This window comes from Anguilla anguilla, chromosome 6, assembly GCF_013347855.1.
Source record: "Anguilla anguilla isolate fAngAng1 chromosome 6, fAngAng1.pri, whole genome shotgun sequence".
NCBI classification, from domain to species: Eukaryota; Metazoa; Chordata; class Actinopteri; order Anguilliformes; family Anguillidae; genus Anguilla; species Anguilla anguilla.
This window is the reverse complement of record NC_049206.1, coordinates 34788222-34806596: the sequence shown is the minus strand read 5'-3', so window position 1 is coordinate 34806596 and position 18375 is coordinate 34788222. Positions and strand designations below refer to the sequence as shown.

Here is an 18375-nt window from a genome sequence, read left to right as displayed (position 1 = left end):
CTAAGAATTTTTGAGTTTTCGGGAAGTGCCCCTCGTGGCCTTTTGGTTGTTCTGTTTGCCTTTAGAAAGTAAAGCCTTTTGTTTGAAACCTACCTTTTGAGCCTCCCGTGTTTTTGCTCTGCGCTTGGGTCCTACCACAACAAACCCTGACAGATTCAACCAATCAACCAATCATAGTCTATTTAATTCATTTAGAGCTGAGCAATAAACAAAAGCCTGCACCCACACAGGACCTTCATGGACAAGTTTCAAGACACCTGCTTTGAAAGAATGGGACTATATCTTTTCATCAAACATAATGAGAAAGAATGGGACACATTCTTTTCATCAAACATAAAGAATGGGTATTTAACTCCCATAACAGTGATTTTTTAAGTTGGACAAGAAAACACTCTGCATATCTATAATATTTTATTTGCATATCACAAAACCACACCAGTATTCAAATATCAGAGATCTTCTGCTTTGCACCACTCAGCAGAATGCTGATATATGTCATTGGCTGTGTGGAGGTTGTTCATGAGGGAAGTAAAGGCTCTGAAGTTTGCACAAGACCTCGCTCAAAGAGGACCTTTGCCAGGGACATCTGAAACACAGAAGAAAAAAAAACTATCCGCATTGGTGCCCAGTGTGAGTTATGAAAACTAAGCATATTTGTAGTTTGGCTATTTGATTTACTTCTGGAAAGTTCTGATGAGTCTAACATCCATCCATCCATTATCTATACCTGCTTATCCTGGTCAGGGTCCTGGAGCCTATTCCAGTGTGCATTGGGCGAGAGGCAGGAATACACCCTGGACAGGCCGCCAATCTATCGCAGGGCACATACACCATTCACTCACACACTCATACCTATGGGCAATTTAGAATCTCCAATTAGCCTACCCACATCTCTTTGGACTGTGGGAGGAAACCGGAGCACCCGGAAGAAACCCATGCGGACACGGGGAGAACATGCAAAGTCCACACAGAAAGACCCAGGCTGGATTCCAACCCAGGACCTTTGATGAGTATAACAAGAACACCCATTTCATTGATGAGTAATAGTAAGTTTGTGCTAACTTCAAATATGGCAAAATGTATTCATTCATCCATGGGAACATGATGTATAGGAAGGGGGTTTACAGAGTACAGAATAAGCAGGCCTGTAATGGCTAAAGTCTCAGAAACAGCAACTTGTTGAAACTGTTTGTGCCATCATAAAAACGTTCAAACCACCTCAACAATTTTGTCTGAACAATGAACAGTGTACAAAATGTTTACCATATTCACTACATATTTGACCCTACATATTTGATATATTTGATATATATATATATCTGATGTCATTATATCCACTGGCCACACTTTCTCTTGATCCCATCACAATTACAATACAGTTGGTACACATTGACTAATAGAGGATGTGAACGACATACATTTCTGATCATCAACTGGTTGCTAAAGGCCAATAATTTTTTGTAACTGATAGAGGATGGTAATAAAAACAGGCCACAACTTCAATCAGTGCACATCATGAGATTAAAATATTTGAATAATAGAAATAAGCATTGTTATATTTTTTTCAGGTATGATTGTATGATTCTTTGCTCATTGCATGGGTTAACACATAAACCCATCTTCAATGAAGTGGAAAGTTATAGTCACACAAGACTGAGTAGTTAGTGCCTTCTGCACATAGACGGTTATCACAACAATGTCGCACTTAAATACAGCGGTAGGCGGATGTTTCACAAGATTCAAGTCCAGCTATGATGGCTTTTCGCACAACAGTAGGCTACACGGCACGGTGCAAAAACAAAAAGCCCTGCCCACCCCCTCCATTTACAGCAGAAGCCTAGGTAAAATTTGGTGATCTTTTAATGGTTTGAGAATAAAAAAAAGAAAATATTTTTGATTATTTCATTTAGCACTCGACAGGCATGCTCGCAACTGACAAACGATGAGTTGACAAATTGGGACGTTGGGGCTATTACGAGGGCATTTTCCCAGTATTAATGCTCAAGCCCCAGAAGCAATCTGACAAATATCAATCAATCAATCAAAGTTTATTTATATAGCGTATTTCACAGCAATTGTCACAATACGCTTCATATTAGTATTTTTTTTATTTTCTTATTATTTACTGCTGCTCGTTGTTTTCTTGTATTGACCCATGTATGTTGATCTGTTGCCTCTGACATATAACTACCTTGTCTGTGAGTTTTGGAGTTGTGTGTATGGACTGGGTAAGCTGCAAATTAATTGCCCTTCTTGGGATCAATAAAGTTGTCTGAATCTGAATCTGAATCAAACAACCCTGGTCTAGACCCCCACAGCAGCAAGCCTAAAGCAACAGTGACAAGGAAAATCTCCCTGTAGCAGATGGGGAGAAACCTCAGAAGAAATCAGGCTCAAGGGGGAAACCCATCCTCCTGTGGTTGGCTCAGGGTGTTGATTGGTGGTCAACATGGTCAGTCAGTCACTGTTTACATTGTTCATAATGCGGCTCAGATGATGGGCGGGGCTGGGTGGTGGTGGTGGAGAGCAGCAGGTGGATAGCCTCCAAGGTCAGAAGGAAACAAAATTCATATTACCACAATTAAAAAATAGAATTCAGGCCTTACCAATGCCTGTGATCCCTTTCTCCGCCGGTAATAACAGGTAGTGGTGTGTCGTTCATAAACAATTTATTCCTTTTCAACTTTTTGGTGAATGAAAGGAACTGCTATTCGCTATAGCTGCAGCTACTCCACCTATTTAACCATTTTTCACCATTAAGCTCTGTTGTCTGTAGTAACCGAGAGCATTGATCCACTTGAGCGGGGCGTGCTCTGAGCCCCTCCCGTCGTTGTGACCGAAGCAACAACAGTTCAGTTCCTGAACTTATAGCGGAGGGGACCGAATCCATGAAGGAACTGGACATTCCTATTCCTTGGATCTTGGTCAGAAACTGGAACGAGTTTAACACTAGACACCTATCTCTATGCATCTGCCTCCCCCTAGTGCCTACGTATTGCAATGACGAACTTTCCTGAGTAATGAGCAGACCTATAGAATTAAAAGCATTTGGCTTACTAGCTGGTTAGCCCAGTTACATCTGAAAAACGCTATAGGACATGAGTAGCCTCCTCTCTTATTTGCATGATGTAAATAAACCGTGGATGAAAGAGGCCATTTATGTATGATGCAGGAAACTGACACAGCACAATTACCCAATACAATTATAAATAGCTATAGCCAAGGCACGCATCATATCTGATAATCCTGCTGCCGTTACACATGGCAGGGCAATTCAGTAGAATTTGTGAATTACAGGTCATAAAATTAGACCATGAAGATAAAGAGAGTGAAACTGAAATGTAAAATCACAGGCCGTCTGGGTAATGTAGAGGTATAAGCACTCGCCTACCACGCGGGGGCCAGCCGTGTATAGGTGTAACGCGCTCCCATGGAAACTATGGTTCGAATCCACCCGTGGGCAAATAAATAATCGTTCATAATTGATTTGATTTTCACAGAAGTGTCTCAGATAACGCTTCTTCTTTTTTAGGTTTGATATTAACATGATATTTGTTCTCCACCTCCATTTTATAATGGAGAGGATCAGGAAATCTTTTCTGCCAAATCAATACATATAAAGTTATCAAAGTATTTACATCAGATCAATTATTGCAACAGTACAAATAGGATTACAACATTACATATTACAATTCTTAATAAACACATAAACACAACAACAGCCAAGTATAAATGTAAAGCTATATTTGTACTTTCGTTCGCAACAGTATTAGCAGGGTTGATATGCACAAGCATGAAATGGGATTGGGGCTGGGACTGGAGCAGGTGGATTTACCAAGGCTGCAAGGTGACAACTGGCACACATGCCGCGGCTGCTGGGTCTCCTGAAGCTCCTCGGAGCTTGGGTGTTAAGAGGAGCACTGGCATTGGTCTGCTTTTGCCAAGTACTTCATGGGCCATTCTGAAGCAGAAATTATATTTTTATATACAGTGAGCTCCATAACGTTAGGGACAAAGCCGTATTTTCTTTACTTGGTTCTGTACTTCATAATTTTAGATTTGTAATCAAACAATTCACATGTGGTTAAAGTGCAGCCATCAGCTCTCAGCTCTTATGAAAGGTTATTTTAATACATTTTGATTTCACCCTGTAGAAATGACAGCACTCTCTATACATACATACAACCCCAATTCCAAAAAAGCAGAGACAGTATGGAAAATGCTAATAAAAACAAAAAGGAGTGATAATGTTAAATATTGTACATTTTATTTACCCTGTACTATATTTAAAACACTACAACAGCACATTATTTGACGTTTTACCTTGTGAATTTAATTGTTTTTTGAAAATATACACTCATTTCAAACCTGTTGACTGCAACACGCTCCAAAAAAGTTGGGACAGTCGAGTGTTTACCACTATGTAACATCACCTTCTTTTAATAACGCTTATTAAATTTGGGCAATATTTTTCAAGTCAAAGTTTAAAAATGACTGCTTTCTGTTTTATTTGCATTTCATTTACAGTCTCGACTTTTTTAGAATTGGGGATGTACGTACATATTTTCAGGGTGCCATAATGTTCAGGACAAATGGTTTCACGTGTGTTTCTGATTAGTCAGGTGTGTTCAATTGCTTCTTCAGTACAATTATAAGGTATGCCAATGGAAGGAAGCCATTATGAGGCTGGGATATATGAAAAAACAGTCAGAGACATAGGCCAAACCTTAAGCTTACCAAAGTCAACCGCTTGGAACATCATTAAGAACGAGAGCACTGGTGAGCTCAGTAATCATAAAGGGCCTGGTAGGCCAAGGTGGACCTATACAGTTGATGACTAAAGAATTCTCGCTATAATGAAATAACGTTACCTCGAAAACAGAGACCTGGACAGTAAAATTTGGGGAGGGTTTATATTTTCATGGGAACTGTACATCATGATGCTGTATAAATGGTAGGTTCTTTATGCCCTTGACCTTATGTTTTGCCATTTTGATACACAACCTTGTGTAGCTCTATCACCCAGTATTATCAAATTCTCAACATGAAAATTAGTATTGTTATTATAATGATTTTCCACTGATCTCCCTTTTTTGTGTGCTGTCAATCCAGAGGATAGGGTGGGAGGGGTAGTTAATATGAATTGCATTACACAAATTCTGTATTGTCTGAAGGTGGAGGCAGCAATATTTGTGTCCTGTACTATATTGAATAGTTAAACTGACTAATAATAATAATAATAATAATAATAATAATAATAATAATAATAATAATAATGGTAAGTATAGAAACATATAGATAGGAAAGCGTTTGTTAAGATGGCTGAATGACAGTACTGACAATGAACAATTAGAGATGGCATTACTTATTGCCTTGACAGCAATAGTGTAATAAGTAATAATAATTTTTAAAAAAATGTATGTCCAGACCGTGACGTGTTACACAAGGCACATGTAAAGGGGGCAATACCAATAATGATGATGATACCAGCAATAATATAGTGAGGGGGAAATGAAACATATTGTAAATTAAACCCTAATATGATTGCAGGGCCATGGTAATAATAGCTGATGTATTGAGACACAAACGTGCACATATACACATGTCCCATTTACCTGCAGTATTCTCACATAAAAGTGTTATTATGTACGGACAAGCCAACAAACGGGACGTGAAAACCAATAATGAAGTCAAATAGGAAAAATTAAACTACTGATCTTTTAGCTGAAATAATGACAGAATACCTCGATGACATCAATATAAAACAGGAACCTGTTTGTAATAAAATTATTAAGACTTACCGAAGCGTAGGTACCACAAAATAACCGCAAAATGCCTCGCGTGTATTTAATATTTGAATTTATTTGTTTATACGGCGTCATTCATTCATTCAGGAGGGAACAGCGCCACGGCAGCGTGTGGCCAAAACTGTATTACACCCGCAACGTTAAGAACTACCGTTGAGAATGAATGGGGAAAGTTAAGGGCAGAGACAAAACTTTCGTTCCTGCATCCGGGACGGAACAGCGCCGCGAAATCAACGTGCGGCCGAAAATATATTACATCCGTAGTGTTAAGAACTACCGTTGAGAATGAACGGGAAAAGTTAAGGGAAGTTAAGCTTAACTATCCACGGGTCCCGCCGCGGGGAGACCTGTGTTCAATCCAAGCGGCCAAAACCAGACTTCGTTTTTGAAGCTCATTTCCTGGTGTTGTAGTTCCTGGTTGCTCACTAGCGCCACTACGGATGGCTCCAGTATAGGTGTTTTCATATCCGGTTTCCATGTAAGTCTACGGTACAAATGCGATCAAAATACAAAGTCAATAATTTTTTCTCACAAGAACAAATAGTCATAATAGGTGTATTTTCTTCGTCTTATAACTGTCCATGGGTCGATTTCATGATTTATTGCGTCATTTGGGCACAGTGCCAATATTTGTTCTGGACCAATGAGGTACAGCTTGCGTCACTTCCGGATTACTGCGGAGGACTGAGCTACAGTAGGGGCTACAATCTGTGGTAACTGGGGTGGGAGGTGGCGTCTCTTGGCCTTGACATTGCGGCTCCGACCACGGTCCACCTGTGCGAAGTCAGAAAATGCAGGCATCCCATTTTGTAGTGGTTTCATTATAGCGTGTGCTATTTACAGCTGCACTAGACGACCATAAAATAACCCTCCTCTGAAGTTTTGCGGTAGCCGAGTCATTTTTACTATTTCCTTTAGCCCACTTAACCAAATAATTAGTTGGCAAAAAGCGTAATCAGCCAACGCTTATTTGCTATATGTGGTAGTCCAGTAGCCTATGCTAAAACAGTTCGCAACTTCGGCTACCAAGCCATTTGACTAGCTAGCTAACCCTAACCGGCAAATATTCCATCTGTCAAACGTGTTTGACGGCTTGTCAGTCGTGTAGCCTACATTCCGTAAATGTCTACCTGGGCTATGCTGCACGAATGTGACAAAGCTAGAAGCTAGCAAGAAAATAATAATTAGAAATTCAATGTACATTATTTTTGTCTTTATGCAACAGGTGGAAAACTTGCTCTTCAAAGTGCGTTGTCATATTTACACGCCTGTAGATCAGTTATTAAAATACTTGGTAGATTTGTTAATCACCGCTGACAGTGTTAATTTTTATTCGGTAAAAAGTGACTTGCGAACGATCGGTCAGCTAGCGTCACCCAGCAAGTAAACTCCAGAAACGGCGATGGAGTGGTACCAGTTAATGGCTCATTAACTGACTGTGGCGAAAACCTACGACGATAACTTGCTTGGTTAACAGCAGGTCTACCAGACAGTTATATGAAAATTAGCCTAGTCAAATCACCAGTAGTCTACACATCTCTGATTGATTGACCATCAGTGCAGTCGATGTTCTTCCCCTGTAGTTCATATTGCTAATGCGTGAGCTAACCACGGATAGCTTACCTAGCTCACTGGCAAGCTGATATGCTAGCTAAGCATATTCGTTTTGCCAAGAAACATAAATTGAAGATAACTGAACATAATTGTATTATTAATGTCATACATATAACGTGATTACATGACACAGTACAGTCACGGATGGAAATTAAACTCCGTAAACATTTGATCATATATTTTAAAACATAACGGCAGACAGTCAGCTAGCCTCAAGTTCGTTCTGCAATCGTTCGTTCAGGTTGATGGGCTTTTCCGCACCGGACTGTCAATCACATTGTAAAAATCACAAGACCGCTTAACTCTATGGTTTTGGCTCCAAATCGAGAACATGGCCGCGCCCGCCATTGAGCTTCAAAACGTGTTTTACAGACCCACGGAGAGGCAATGGGTGACGTCACAGTAGCTTTGTCCATATTTTTTTACAGTCTCTGGTTCAATCCCCGGCAGCGGTACTTCCGGTTTGGTCAGACGTTCCTACTAACACAATTGGCAGTGTTCGCGGGTGGGAAGTCGGTGAGGGTATGAGTAGGGCTGGGTTTAAAAAATCGATTTTCCAATTCAAATCAATCTTCATTTGAATGATCCGATGTCGATACATAAAATCCTGAGATCGATCTTTTAATATATGCCTTTTCACGTGGATGCTTGAAGTTTTAACCAAACCCTGTTAGTCTCAGTGGCCAGCATTTGGTTCTTCGCGCAACGAGATCTCGCGACCAGATCTCAACTGGGTAACGAGATCTCTCGTTACCCAGTTGAATGAAAAAATATGGCTGGAGCTACTCCACTGAACTGCCTAAAGGCAGATGTCTGGTTGTACTTTGGATTTAAAAACCATGAAGACATGAAGAGCTGGACAAAAGCAAAGCCATATGTAAGATTTGCAAAACGGAGCTGAAATATTGTGGAAATACTACAAATCTCCGAAACCATTTAATGAGACGTCACCCAGATACGCAATCTGCAAAAACGTCCGATCAAACAAACCTCACTGGAAAAGGCGTTTGTGTTGACGTTACCATCCAATTCTCCACGTGCCCAAAAAATAACTGAGGCCGTTGCAACGTTCATATGCGAAGATATACGCCCGTACAGCATTGTTGAAAATGATGGCTTCCAAAGCCTCATTAATATGCTAGAACCACGCTATGTTTTACTGACACGCAAACAGTTCAGTGAAGTGGCTATCCCAAACCTTTATGCAGATGTGAAACATAGCGTCGCAACTTCATTTAAGTCAGCAGAGAGAGTCGCTTTAACTTGTGATAGCTGGCCATCCAGAGCAACGGATTTGTACCTGACAATTACTTCTCACTATATCAACGATGAATGAAGACTCATGCCTCAGACTAGGGCAATTGAAAACCAGCCACACAGCGAGTAATCTAGCTGAACTGTTGTCCGAGGCGATACAAGAGTGGGAGCTTATAAACAAAGACCCAGCCATCGTAACGGACAATGCTGTGAATATGGTCTGTGCTGTGGAATCGATGGCGCTGTTGCACATTGGCTGTATCGCGCACACAATCAATTGAGCCTCATAAGCAGCTCTCAAAATTCCAGCTGTTGTGTGCTTGGTTGGCCGAATGAGGCGCATCGCGTCAGTTTTTTCATCGCAGTACTACGGCAAGCCACAAGCTCAAAGAGAAGCAAAGGACACTGGAGATGCCTGCACATAAGCTGGTGATTGACGTGGTGACCCGGAACAGCGCGCTGGAGATGCTGGAACGCTTCCTGGAGCAGCAACCAGCGAGCTTGGCAGCTCTGCTGTCACCTGAAGTGCGCAGGAATGAAAGCATTCTGATCTCTGCATTCTGACAGAGGTTGACATAACGGTCACAGAAGATGTGGTGAAAGCTCTTGAGCCACTGAAGGCAGCCACACTGGTAATGTCTGAAGAGAAGTCCCCAACTCTATCCGTCATTGTGCCTCTGCACGCACAGCTGCTGGAGGAGATGAGCTCCCCCATGACTCCACAGTGATTAAGGACCTCAAGACTGATGTATACAACAACTTGAATTCAAAGTATGCTTACTTAACGTGTGTGTGTGGTAGCCTTGAGTTATAATGGGCAGAAACAAATACATTGAGCTTTGTTTATAAAATGCAAAAGACAATGCAATGGGTTTTTAGTAAAGGCTAATTTGTAACCCGTGTGCTTGGTTATTTTACATTATAAAATATAAAAATACATGGTGTGTGTGTCAGAATGTCTGTGCATGTGCATGCATGTGTGTGTAACTGTGTATGCATGCATGTGTATATCCAATGTAATGATATAAAAGTGATTTAAACATGTGAAATCTCTTTAAGATATGTGGCCCTGAAGGACAAGCTGTATGTAGCGTCAGCATTAGATCCTCGCTTCAAGGCCCTGCCGTTCTTGTCCGATGAGGCCCGTGACCAGGGGTTAAATTTTGGGTGGACGGCGTCCCCCCACCATCGGTAAATAAATAAATAATTTTGACCGGCAGTTTTACAAATAACTATGACAATCCAGTCCATTTTCTGTAGGCTCCATTCCATGTGTTCCCTCTAGCCAGCTACTCGCTCAACCAATCAAAAATCCAAAGAAAAAAACTCAGGAGGAACAGTCGTTTATATAGACAGGCACAGAAATAAAAATATCGTTGATTGTCTTGATTGTTTGGAAGCGGGCGAGGTAGGCATAGGCGGTTTTACCATAGGTCATAGGTAGGCAATTGCTTGGGGCCTCGTCTTCCAAAGGGGCCTCGTGAATTTGTGTTTCCTTTTTTTAAAATTTATATAACATTTTTCCTTTCTTGTCACTCCAAACGAATGATAATCTGTAATAGATAAAAATAAATCTATCTACATGTAAATTTGTGCCTATCCAGTTAAATATCTATATTTGCCAATATTTATTATCACCCACATTTCACATTTAATGGACTATTCCACCTTGAACTTCCTGCATTTGCACCTAATCAATGACGTAGAAATTCGAGTTGCCATCAGAGGCGAGGCAGAGAGTCACTATGTTTGTTACCATGAAGAGTTTTCAAAGTGGATTTGAGAAGAGAAAGAGGGAGAAGGAAGATGCCCAGTTTAAGGAAAGTTTGCCTAAACTGACAAAATTCTTTAATAAAACAGCCAGAGACTCCACGACGGAGGAGCAACAAGTAGAGTGAGAGCACCTATTATCGACCACCCTAACCGCTAGTGTATTTACTTCGTATTTATTAGAGAGAATTGGACATTGTTACCTATTTAAATGTAAGTCCTGTAAAAATACACACAATAAATTGTCTAAATGTGAAAAACCAACTTACATACATATACATTTAGTCATATTAATACAGCCTTATTTACTATATCAACTTATATAAGACAAGCAACACGCTCGGAATTATCTCATCGCGACCCATTAAATCCAATGGCACAGACGTTGCTTCATAATTTCAAACTGCTTTCCCAATGGCTATTTTGCATCCTGTGACTTGTGTTACAACAGTGAATATGTAAGGATTCCTAGACATGCTGATAGTGACCACCCTTTCTAATATTAACCTCAAATACGCCAGACAGGACACATACAGTATGCTAGCAAATTTAAGTTCCATTCATGCATATGGGGTGGTCGATACACGTCCCCTTAGCAACCAAAAGCTAGCGCTGAACCACCTCTGAGTTATTTGCCGGTAGGGTTGGGCCGATGTAAAAATTTTCAAACCGGTTTGATATTAAGCCAAATACCGGACCGGACCGGACATACCGAATTTTACCACTAGGTGACTCAGCCGCTCCCGAGTGGAACTGTTGGCTGCAAAAATGATACGGGTGAGGTAATGACATTATTAAACCATTGTGCCATACTTAAAGTTTCGTTGCAGCGTCCGTTGCTATGCCGACGCTGCCAGCCTTGCTACATTCTTTGGCAATAAAGATTCTAAGACAACTCTAAGAAATTGCTGAGTTGTCTTAGAATCTTTATCGCCAAAGAATGTAACAAGGCTGGCTGCGTCGGCATAGCAACGGCATAGTACGGTCTACGGCTGCAACGAAACTTGAAGTACGGCACAATGGGTATGACAACTGTTTTAGAATGTCATTGCGTCACCCAGATCATTTTAGCAGCCCGGATCAAAATAGACATGACAGAACATAATGAGAGCCCATGAAAGTGTAGCGGCACCTCTTTCGTCGGCTTAGAATCCAAAATGTTGCCATATTGCCGCAGTTTTTATTTTCTTTGACACAAAACTCTGCCATGTCTCGTCTCGTCACCCCAAAAAACACATGAACTTTCTAGTTAACAACACACCGTGCGCCGTGTGCATCGCCTTCCCCCCACCCACATTTAATTGGTCTACTGAAATTTGATCTCCTTGTTGATCTCCTCGGCACTAAATTGCGCACGGCCTGTCAATCTTTTTTTGTTTTTTTTTGCACTCAGACACTAGTGGCTCCGTTTATAAACAAACATAATGTTATGTTAATTACATTGTCATATTGCTTATTACTAATGAAATACAAGTTGGATTTAGCGCTGTCGGCACAGGTTTCTGATGTAGGCTACTTTTTAATTTGCCAGAACTATTCTCATCATGACAAATGCCGGTTCAGTCGGTTCGCATAAAATCAAACCGGTTTAAGCTCGTGGACCGGACTGGACCAGACCGGCAAAACCGGAAACCGACCCAACCCTATTTGCCGGCACATTAAAAAATCACGAAAATAACCACTGGAGGATAACGAGGACATTTTTCCTAACATAACTAGGTACAGGTTGTTACCGATATTTCGCCTATTTTTTCATATATAGTGGCAAATCAGTTTACGTTTTCCTGTCTGTTGAACGAAGTTGGTTGATAATAGGTGCTCTCAATCTAGCTGGCGTTATAAGAGGTGTAACGTTAGTTGAAGAAGCTGAGCTAGCTAACGTTACTTACGCTAGCAGCCTTACTGCTGCCTCAGCCTGTTGTTCACCCACCGCACATACTACAACTTTTAGCGTTACTGTCTCTGCTGGTTACAGTGAACCAGCTACAGTGTGGGAGGAAAGTGTCAGAGGTGACACCGACAGACAGCAGCAGCCCACCACAAACCAGACACCCACTCGGACTGGGACTTTTACCCCTAGAGAATAGTGGATGTTCAAATCCAACTGTTTATCCAAAAGCATGTACTATACTTTTGTCTTGAAAAATGGAGAACGGCCTCACATTGGTCTTTGCCTCCGGCCTCCAAATCACTAAAACCGCCCCTGGCGGTAGGTAATTTCATTACCATGTAATGTCATCTATGCAACATTTTAAAGAGAGATGAATAAACAGCCCCCACGAACGCCGGCTATTATTAACAGCAACTTTGATTGCTTGAGCGAATTCAGCAGGTTGCTGGTCAGCAGCTAAGCTAGGATTAAATATTTCCCACATAGCCTACATAACGTTTTATTCAGCGGCGACTGGTGAGCTGAAAATCGGTAGGGTGCAAAACTTTCCTTTAAACTAATCACTGATCTCAACCTGTTTTCATTAGTAATTTTCCTTTATAATCAAGCATGCCAACGATCGGATTAATCAAATGGCAAGTAGCCTAACATACAGCGTCTTCACACCGTGTTAGAGGGATTAAATCATAAATTCAATTTATCCATTAAAAATCCCTTTTAATCCCCAAGTAGTATACACTTAACAAACAAGATACACCAGTCTGTTATCTACCGTGTTAATTTTCAGAATAACCCAGCAAAAATAAAACCTGCACTTCAATTTTGTTTACAATCTACGCATTGCAGATATTTTCCATGAATACGAGTGCGGAGAGAAAAGTGCATGTATCTGCAAACAATGTTGATTAAAAATGTGCACAATTTCATACTGCAAATGAAAATAAATGCAGGCTATAAGGCCTAGGCTACTCGCTAAAACTGCCTATTTGGGGAGAGCTGGTTATATATGATAGTATTGAGTAGCCTATTTTGTGGATTAATTGTATTGATACTCAATGAAAATCAGCGGAAGATTCCGCCACTGCTTAGTGATTAAAACAGATTTTTCTAAATCACATTTATCATTTAATCTGCCTAACACAATGCGAAGAATCTGTGTCCCTTTCCAATTGATTAGTCAGGTGTTTGCATGCTTGTTAATCACTGAAAATTAATTAAAACAGTTTGAGATCAATGATTAGTTTAAATGAAAGTTTTGCGCCTCACCAGTTTAAGAAAGATGGATAAAGGAGGAAGAAAGTGAGGACAAGAAGAGGATGACCGATTATTTTTGTGGGTAAAAAAAATTCTCAGCATTAATGACACTCAATAAACTTGAAATATATTATGTAAAAGCTTGCATCAATAGTATACATTCTTTTTAAAACATTGTTTTCCTTAATTACAAATATGCGCACAATACATTAAAGATACAACTGTTTTGAGTTGAGACATTCATTGTACCTTTTTTCACCCACCTCCCACCGGATCTCAGGGTCCACCCACCTCCCAAATCCCAATTTAACCCCTGCCCGTGACGACACATTCTCGACACTGATGACTGAAGCTGCTGGTCTGGAGCACGTGGAGGCATCTAGTGTAAGTTATAGAAGTACAGAAATAACGGATTGTTCCTGTACACAACAGTATTTGAATATAAATACAAAATTATTCTTTGTGTTAGCAATATTAAACAATTAAATTCCCCAGTGAGTTCCCAATTGATTTTCCAATTAAGTTTATTCCTGAATATTTTTATCTTTCAACAGCAATCATCTGATGGTGATCTCCTTGCCCAGCCTACACATCAAAAGCCATGGTATCACAGAAAACTCCGGCTGACAAGGCACAGGAAGAAGTGAACAGATACAGGGAAGTAAACCCTGTTCCACTCTCTGAAAATCCACTGACCTGGTGGAGGGTGCATGCAGTGGAGTATCCCCTTTTGGCTCGCCAAGCAAAGCGGTATCTTTGTGTCCCTGGGACCAGTGTCCCTTCTGAGAGTTCTCAACCGCTGGCGATATTGTTACTGCACAAAGGAGCTGCCTCAGCTCCTTTTCTTGCAGAAAAATCTTACAATACCCAAGAAGTGAGAAAGCTGTCATGAAGCTTAGTTTAGTTTCATGGACTTTACAGTTTACAACGTCCAGAGGTTTTACAAGACTGTTTTTCAACATGTTCCCCCAAAAAACCTGATTTATTGCACTATTTTCAAAGGCAATTCAGAGCCTTTTTCTATTTCTAATGCAAATTGCACAAAAGATTTGTGAGACAATCACAGCAAAGTATATGTTTTTCTGAGGTATTGATGTTTACATTAGGTATGTTTGTAGCCACCATATTTACACTGGCTGCCTGGTGATTCGATTTAAAATCTAAAGTTGTGGTTTATACACTGCACTAAAGAAAGCACTTATCTGGTCACTCTCACTGAGTGTAGAGTCTGTAGAGTTGCACAACTTGCACTATATTGTGTTGACTGCTGTAGTGTGTTGGTCATGTTAAACAAAAAGTACATTAATGTAACTGCTTTGGGGTCAATTCCTAATGTGAACATTAATATTTTTAATAATGCACCAGGTTAGAGGGTTCCTTCCTTGTACAATTTACAGCATTAGTTCTCTGAGAATCTCTTTCATATCCAAGCAAAATTGGTATTGTAACTGAAATATCCCTAACCAAATTGATATTGAATTGAATCGATTCGGAAATTGAATTGAATCGGGACCTTGTGAATCAGAATCGAATCGATTCGGGGGATCAATGGCGATACCCAGCCCTAGGTATGAGTCCTGATCGTTGCATTAGCGACTCCTACTGGTTGGTTGGGGCGCCTGTTCAGCAGGGAGGGGATCTGGGGGAGATAGCGACTCCACATGTATTGGAAGCTGGCATGTGATAGTCTACACCCTCCCCAGACCGACAGGGGATAGCGGATCGACCAGGACTGTGATACACACGGAAATTGGTATAACGACTAAATTGGGGAGAAAATGGGAGAAACTGGCAAAAAGAAAAGAAAAAAAGAAATGTAAAATCACTTTGGTAAGCTATTTTACCTGTTTGATCCACTATAAATTCATAAGAAATTGTCCCACACTGCTAATTAATGTACTCTTTTTAACCGCTAAGCGCACATGCCAAATCTTGCCAATCCTTGCCCATTTAGCGAGTACCCTATTTAAAGCCTTATAACTCCAGATGTGAACACCACAGAGACTTGAAAAATAGCTTAAATGAAACAGGACATTTGTACAATTTATAATACTAATGGAGCAATTGTCTAGACAAAAAAATCAAAAATGAATTTGCACTTTTTTAGTTTGCAATGAAATATTGAGAGATTGCATATATACAGCAGGTTAAACTATACATGTGCTGGATCAAAAACTTCTTGACCACAAGCTCATAAAATCTAAGGGTGGATATGTAGCACTACTATCGATGTATGAAGCAAAAACTAAGCAGTGTGCCCAGCGTCTCCAAATCTATCCAAAATGTCTAAATTATGCATTGCTGTAAATCACAACATATTCACGTATTTCACTGCAAATCAACTGTTTTGTCTCAAGAAACTCACTGTTGCATCATTTTCAAGTGGGAATTACAAGCTTTCCATCAGTACAGTGGTCTAAAATATCTAGGGGTCCAGAAACATATCCACAATATCTCCAAAAATGAATAAAATGGTTTTTGTCCATTATAAAGCATATAAATGAGCCCACCTAAATGTGTAATAATTAACTCTTGTATGTATTTCTATACTTTGTACTCTCGTATGTTTTCTTGTATGGGGATGGGACGACATGAAAACAATTTTTTAATCCGTCCACCACGTTTTGTCCAGGCTCCAACTCTCACGTCATCACTGTTGCATGCTTCACAAAAACTATTACACTGTTAACTAACGCTTACATTACAGTGTGAAATATCCACATTATATAATACCACTAACCTATTTAAAGACACTCAATTTCAAAAATAATATATAACCAAAGTATTTTGAACAGTAATACTTACATAGCAATGATGAAATCTTATCTGTTTTCAGTAGATAGATACAGGAAATCAATGATATAGTCCTATCCGCTCCTGTCTTACACCAGAAAATGATGTGAGTTAGGTCTTTCAGCAAACATATGGCTTATCTTTGCTCAGAAGTCCTCAATAATAATAGTATTTTCCAAGAAAAAATAGTAAAAATAGTTGACAACGTATCGTTAGCAGCGTCTTTGTTTTACTGCTACCACAGAGTGAATGCGTAATTGAATGCGATAAGAAAATTTTCAGTTACGCTGACCTATAAAACGCTATTCCAAAAGCAAAATTAGACATGTTATAAAATTGTCAGAAAGCTAATACTCTCACCTACTAAATACAGGAATTGTCAGTCAAGCCAGACTGTACTAAAAAGGGCGACAATGCCGTAAACAACACGTGTGGTATTACACACAGCTATTTTGGAAGGTACCCAGGCATCACAAATGCCTGTATATTTCACAAACGGATTGTCCAAGGCAATATATGACGGATCAGTCTCAAAAGGGACATCTCTATGTGTAAAACCAATGGTAATGTTGTAGATTTTGTCCAGGTGCGTAGAACTGCCGAAATCCGTCCTGCTAGAGTTGGATAAGTATCTGCGTTCATTTGCTAATTACATACTGCGTTAGATTTAAACTTTTCCCTGTGTGGTAACTGTTCTTTGTTTTTAGGTTGTGTTAGGTTTCTATCTGCCGCTTTTGATTCTTAGAATTGATAGATTGCCTACTTGGGCTTAGCGATTGCGATTATTGTACTATTACAGACTGTGAACCCGTGTAATCAGCGCGTTATTCGATTCAGGTTTTCAGTTGCTAATTAGGTACACTCGGAGCGACGCTATATTAGTCCTGCTAACTCGCAGTTTAGGTAGTAAGTGTATAATTCGTCCAGGTGCGTAGAACTGCCGAAATCCGTCCTGCTAGAGTTGGATAAGTATCTGCGTTCATTTGCTAATTACATACCGCGTTAGATTTAAACTTTTCCCTGTGTGGTAAATGTTCTTTGTTTTTAGGTTGTGTTAGGTTTCTATCTGCCGCTTTTGATTCTTAGAATTGATAGATTGCCTACTTGGGCTTAGCGATTGCGATTATTGTACTATTACAGACTGTGAACCCGTGTAATCAGCGCGTTATTCGATTCAGGTTTTCAGTTGCTAATTAGGTACACTCGGAGCGACGCTATATTAGTCCTGCTAACTCGCAGTTTAGGTAGTAAGTGTATAATTCGTCCAGGTGCGTAGAACTGCCGAAAGTCAACTCCCCATTCCAGTCTATGCTCTCCCCCTCAGAAGGCGCTTCCAGCGATGTGGCCCCCCTCAACAACGGAACCTCTCTAACCTCTGCTACCCCCCGCTGACCCCCTGTGAGAACTTCATGGTCACAGGGGGGCTATGGAACTGCCAGTCTGCTACGCGCAAGGCGGTCCTCCTACTCCTTCTCCCACACCCCCCGGCGATCTGGCCGTGGTGGTGGTACTGGTCTACTAATCTCCCCCACCTGGAAATTCTCTGTTCTCCCCCTCCCTGCCCTGTCTATATCCACTTTTGAATTCCATTCTGTCTCTATCACCTACCCTACTAACCTCTATATTGTTGTTATTTATCGTCCCCCAGGGCCCCTGGGAAGCTTCCTGGATGAGCTAGACACCCTGATCAGCTCCTTCCCTGAGGACGGCACCCCGCTGATCCTCCTGGGAGATTTTAACATCCACCTAGAGGCCTCCCAGTCTGCTGCCTTCCTACCACTACTCCACTCCTTCGACCTCTCCCTACAACACTCTCCCCCAACCCACAAGGCAGGCAACCTTCTAGACCTGATCTTCCTGAGGACCTGCTCCAGCTCCAATCTCACGGTTACCCCCCTGCATACGTCTGACCATCACTTCATCTCCTTCTCCCTCCCCCTCTCTCCCCATCCTCCCTCTCCTCCTCCCACCCCCACTGTCACTGTCCGC

The 18375-nt window shown here is 40.8% G+C and overlaps 1 protein-coding gene across 3 annotated transcripts in view; it reads right to left on the bottom strand.

Annotated features, from left to right (window-relative positions):
* Positions 1-394: 394 nt before the first annotated feature.
* riox1 (ribosomal oxygenase 1) overlaps positions 395-18375 on the bottom strand; it is a 161582-nt gene continuing 143601 nt past the window's right edge. For 2 of the 3 annotated variants that reach the window (XM_035420895.1, XM_035420894.1), the window contains exon 15: positions 2111-2542. In XM_035420895.1, coding sequence (XP_035276786.1) covers positions 2462-2542 — 81 coding nt within the window. In that variant the 3' untranslated portion in view covers positions 2111-2461. Of the gene's footprint in view, positions 587-2110; positions 2543-18375 lie in introns of those variants that run through there. The other variant, XM_035420896.1, reaches the window with a different exon arrangement.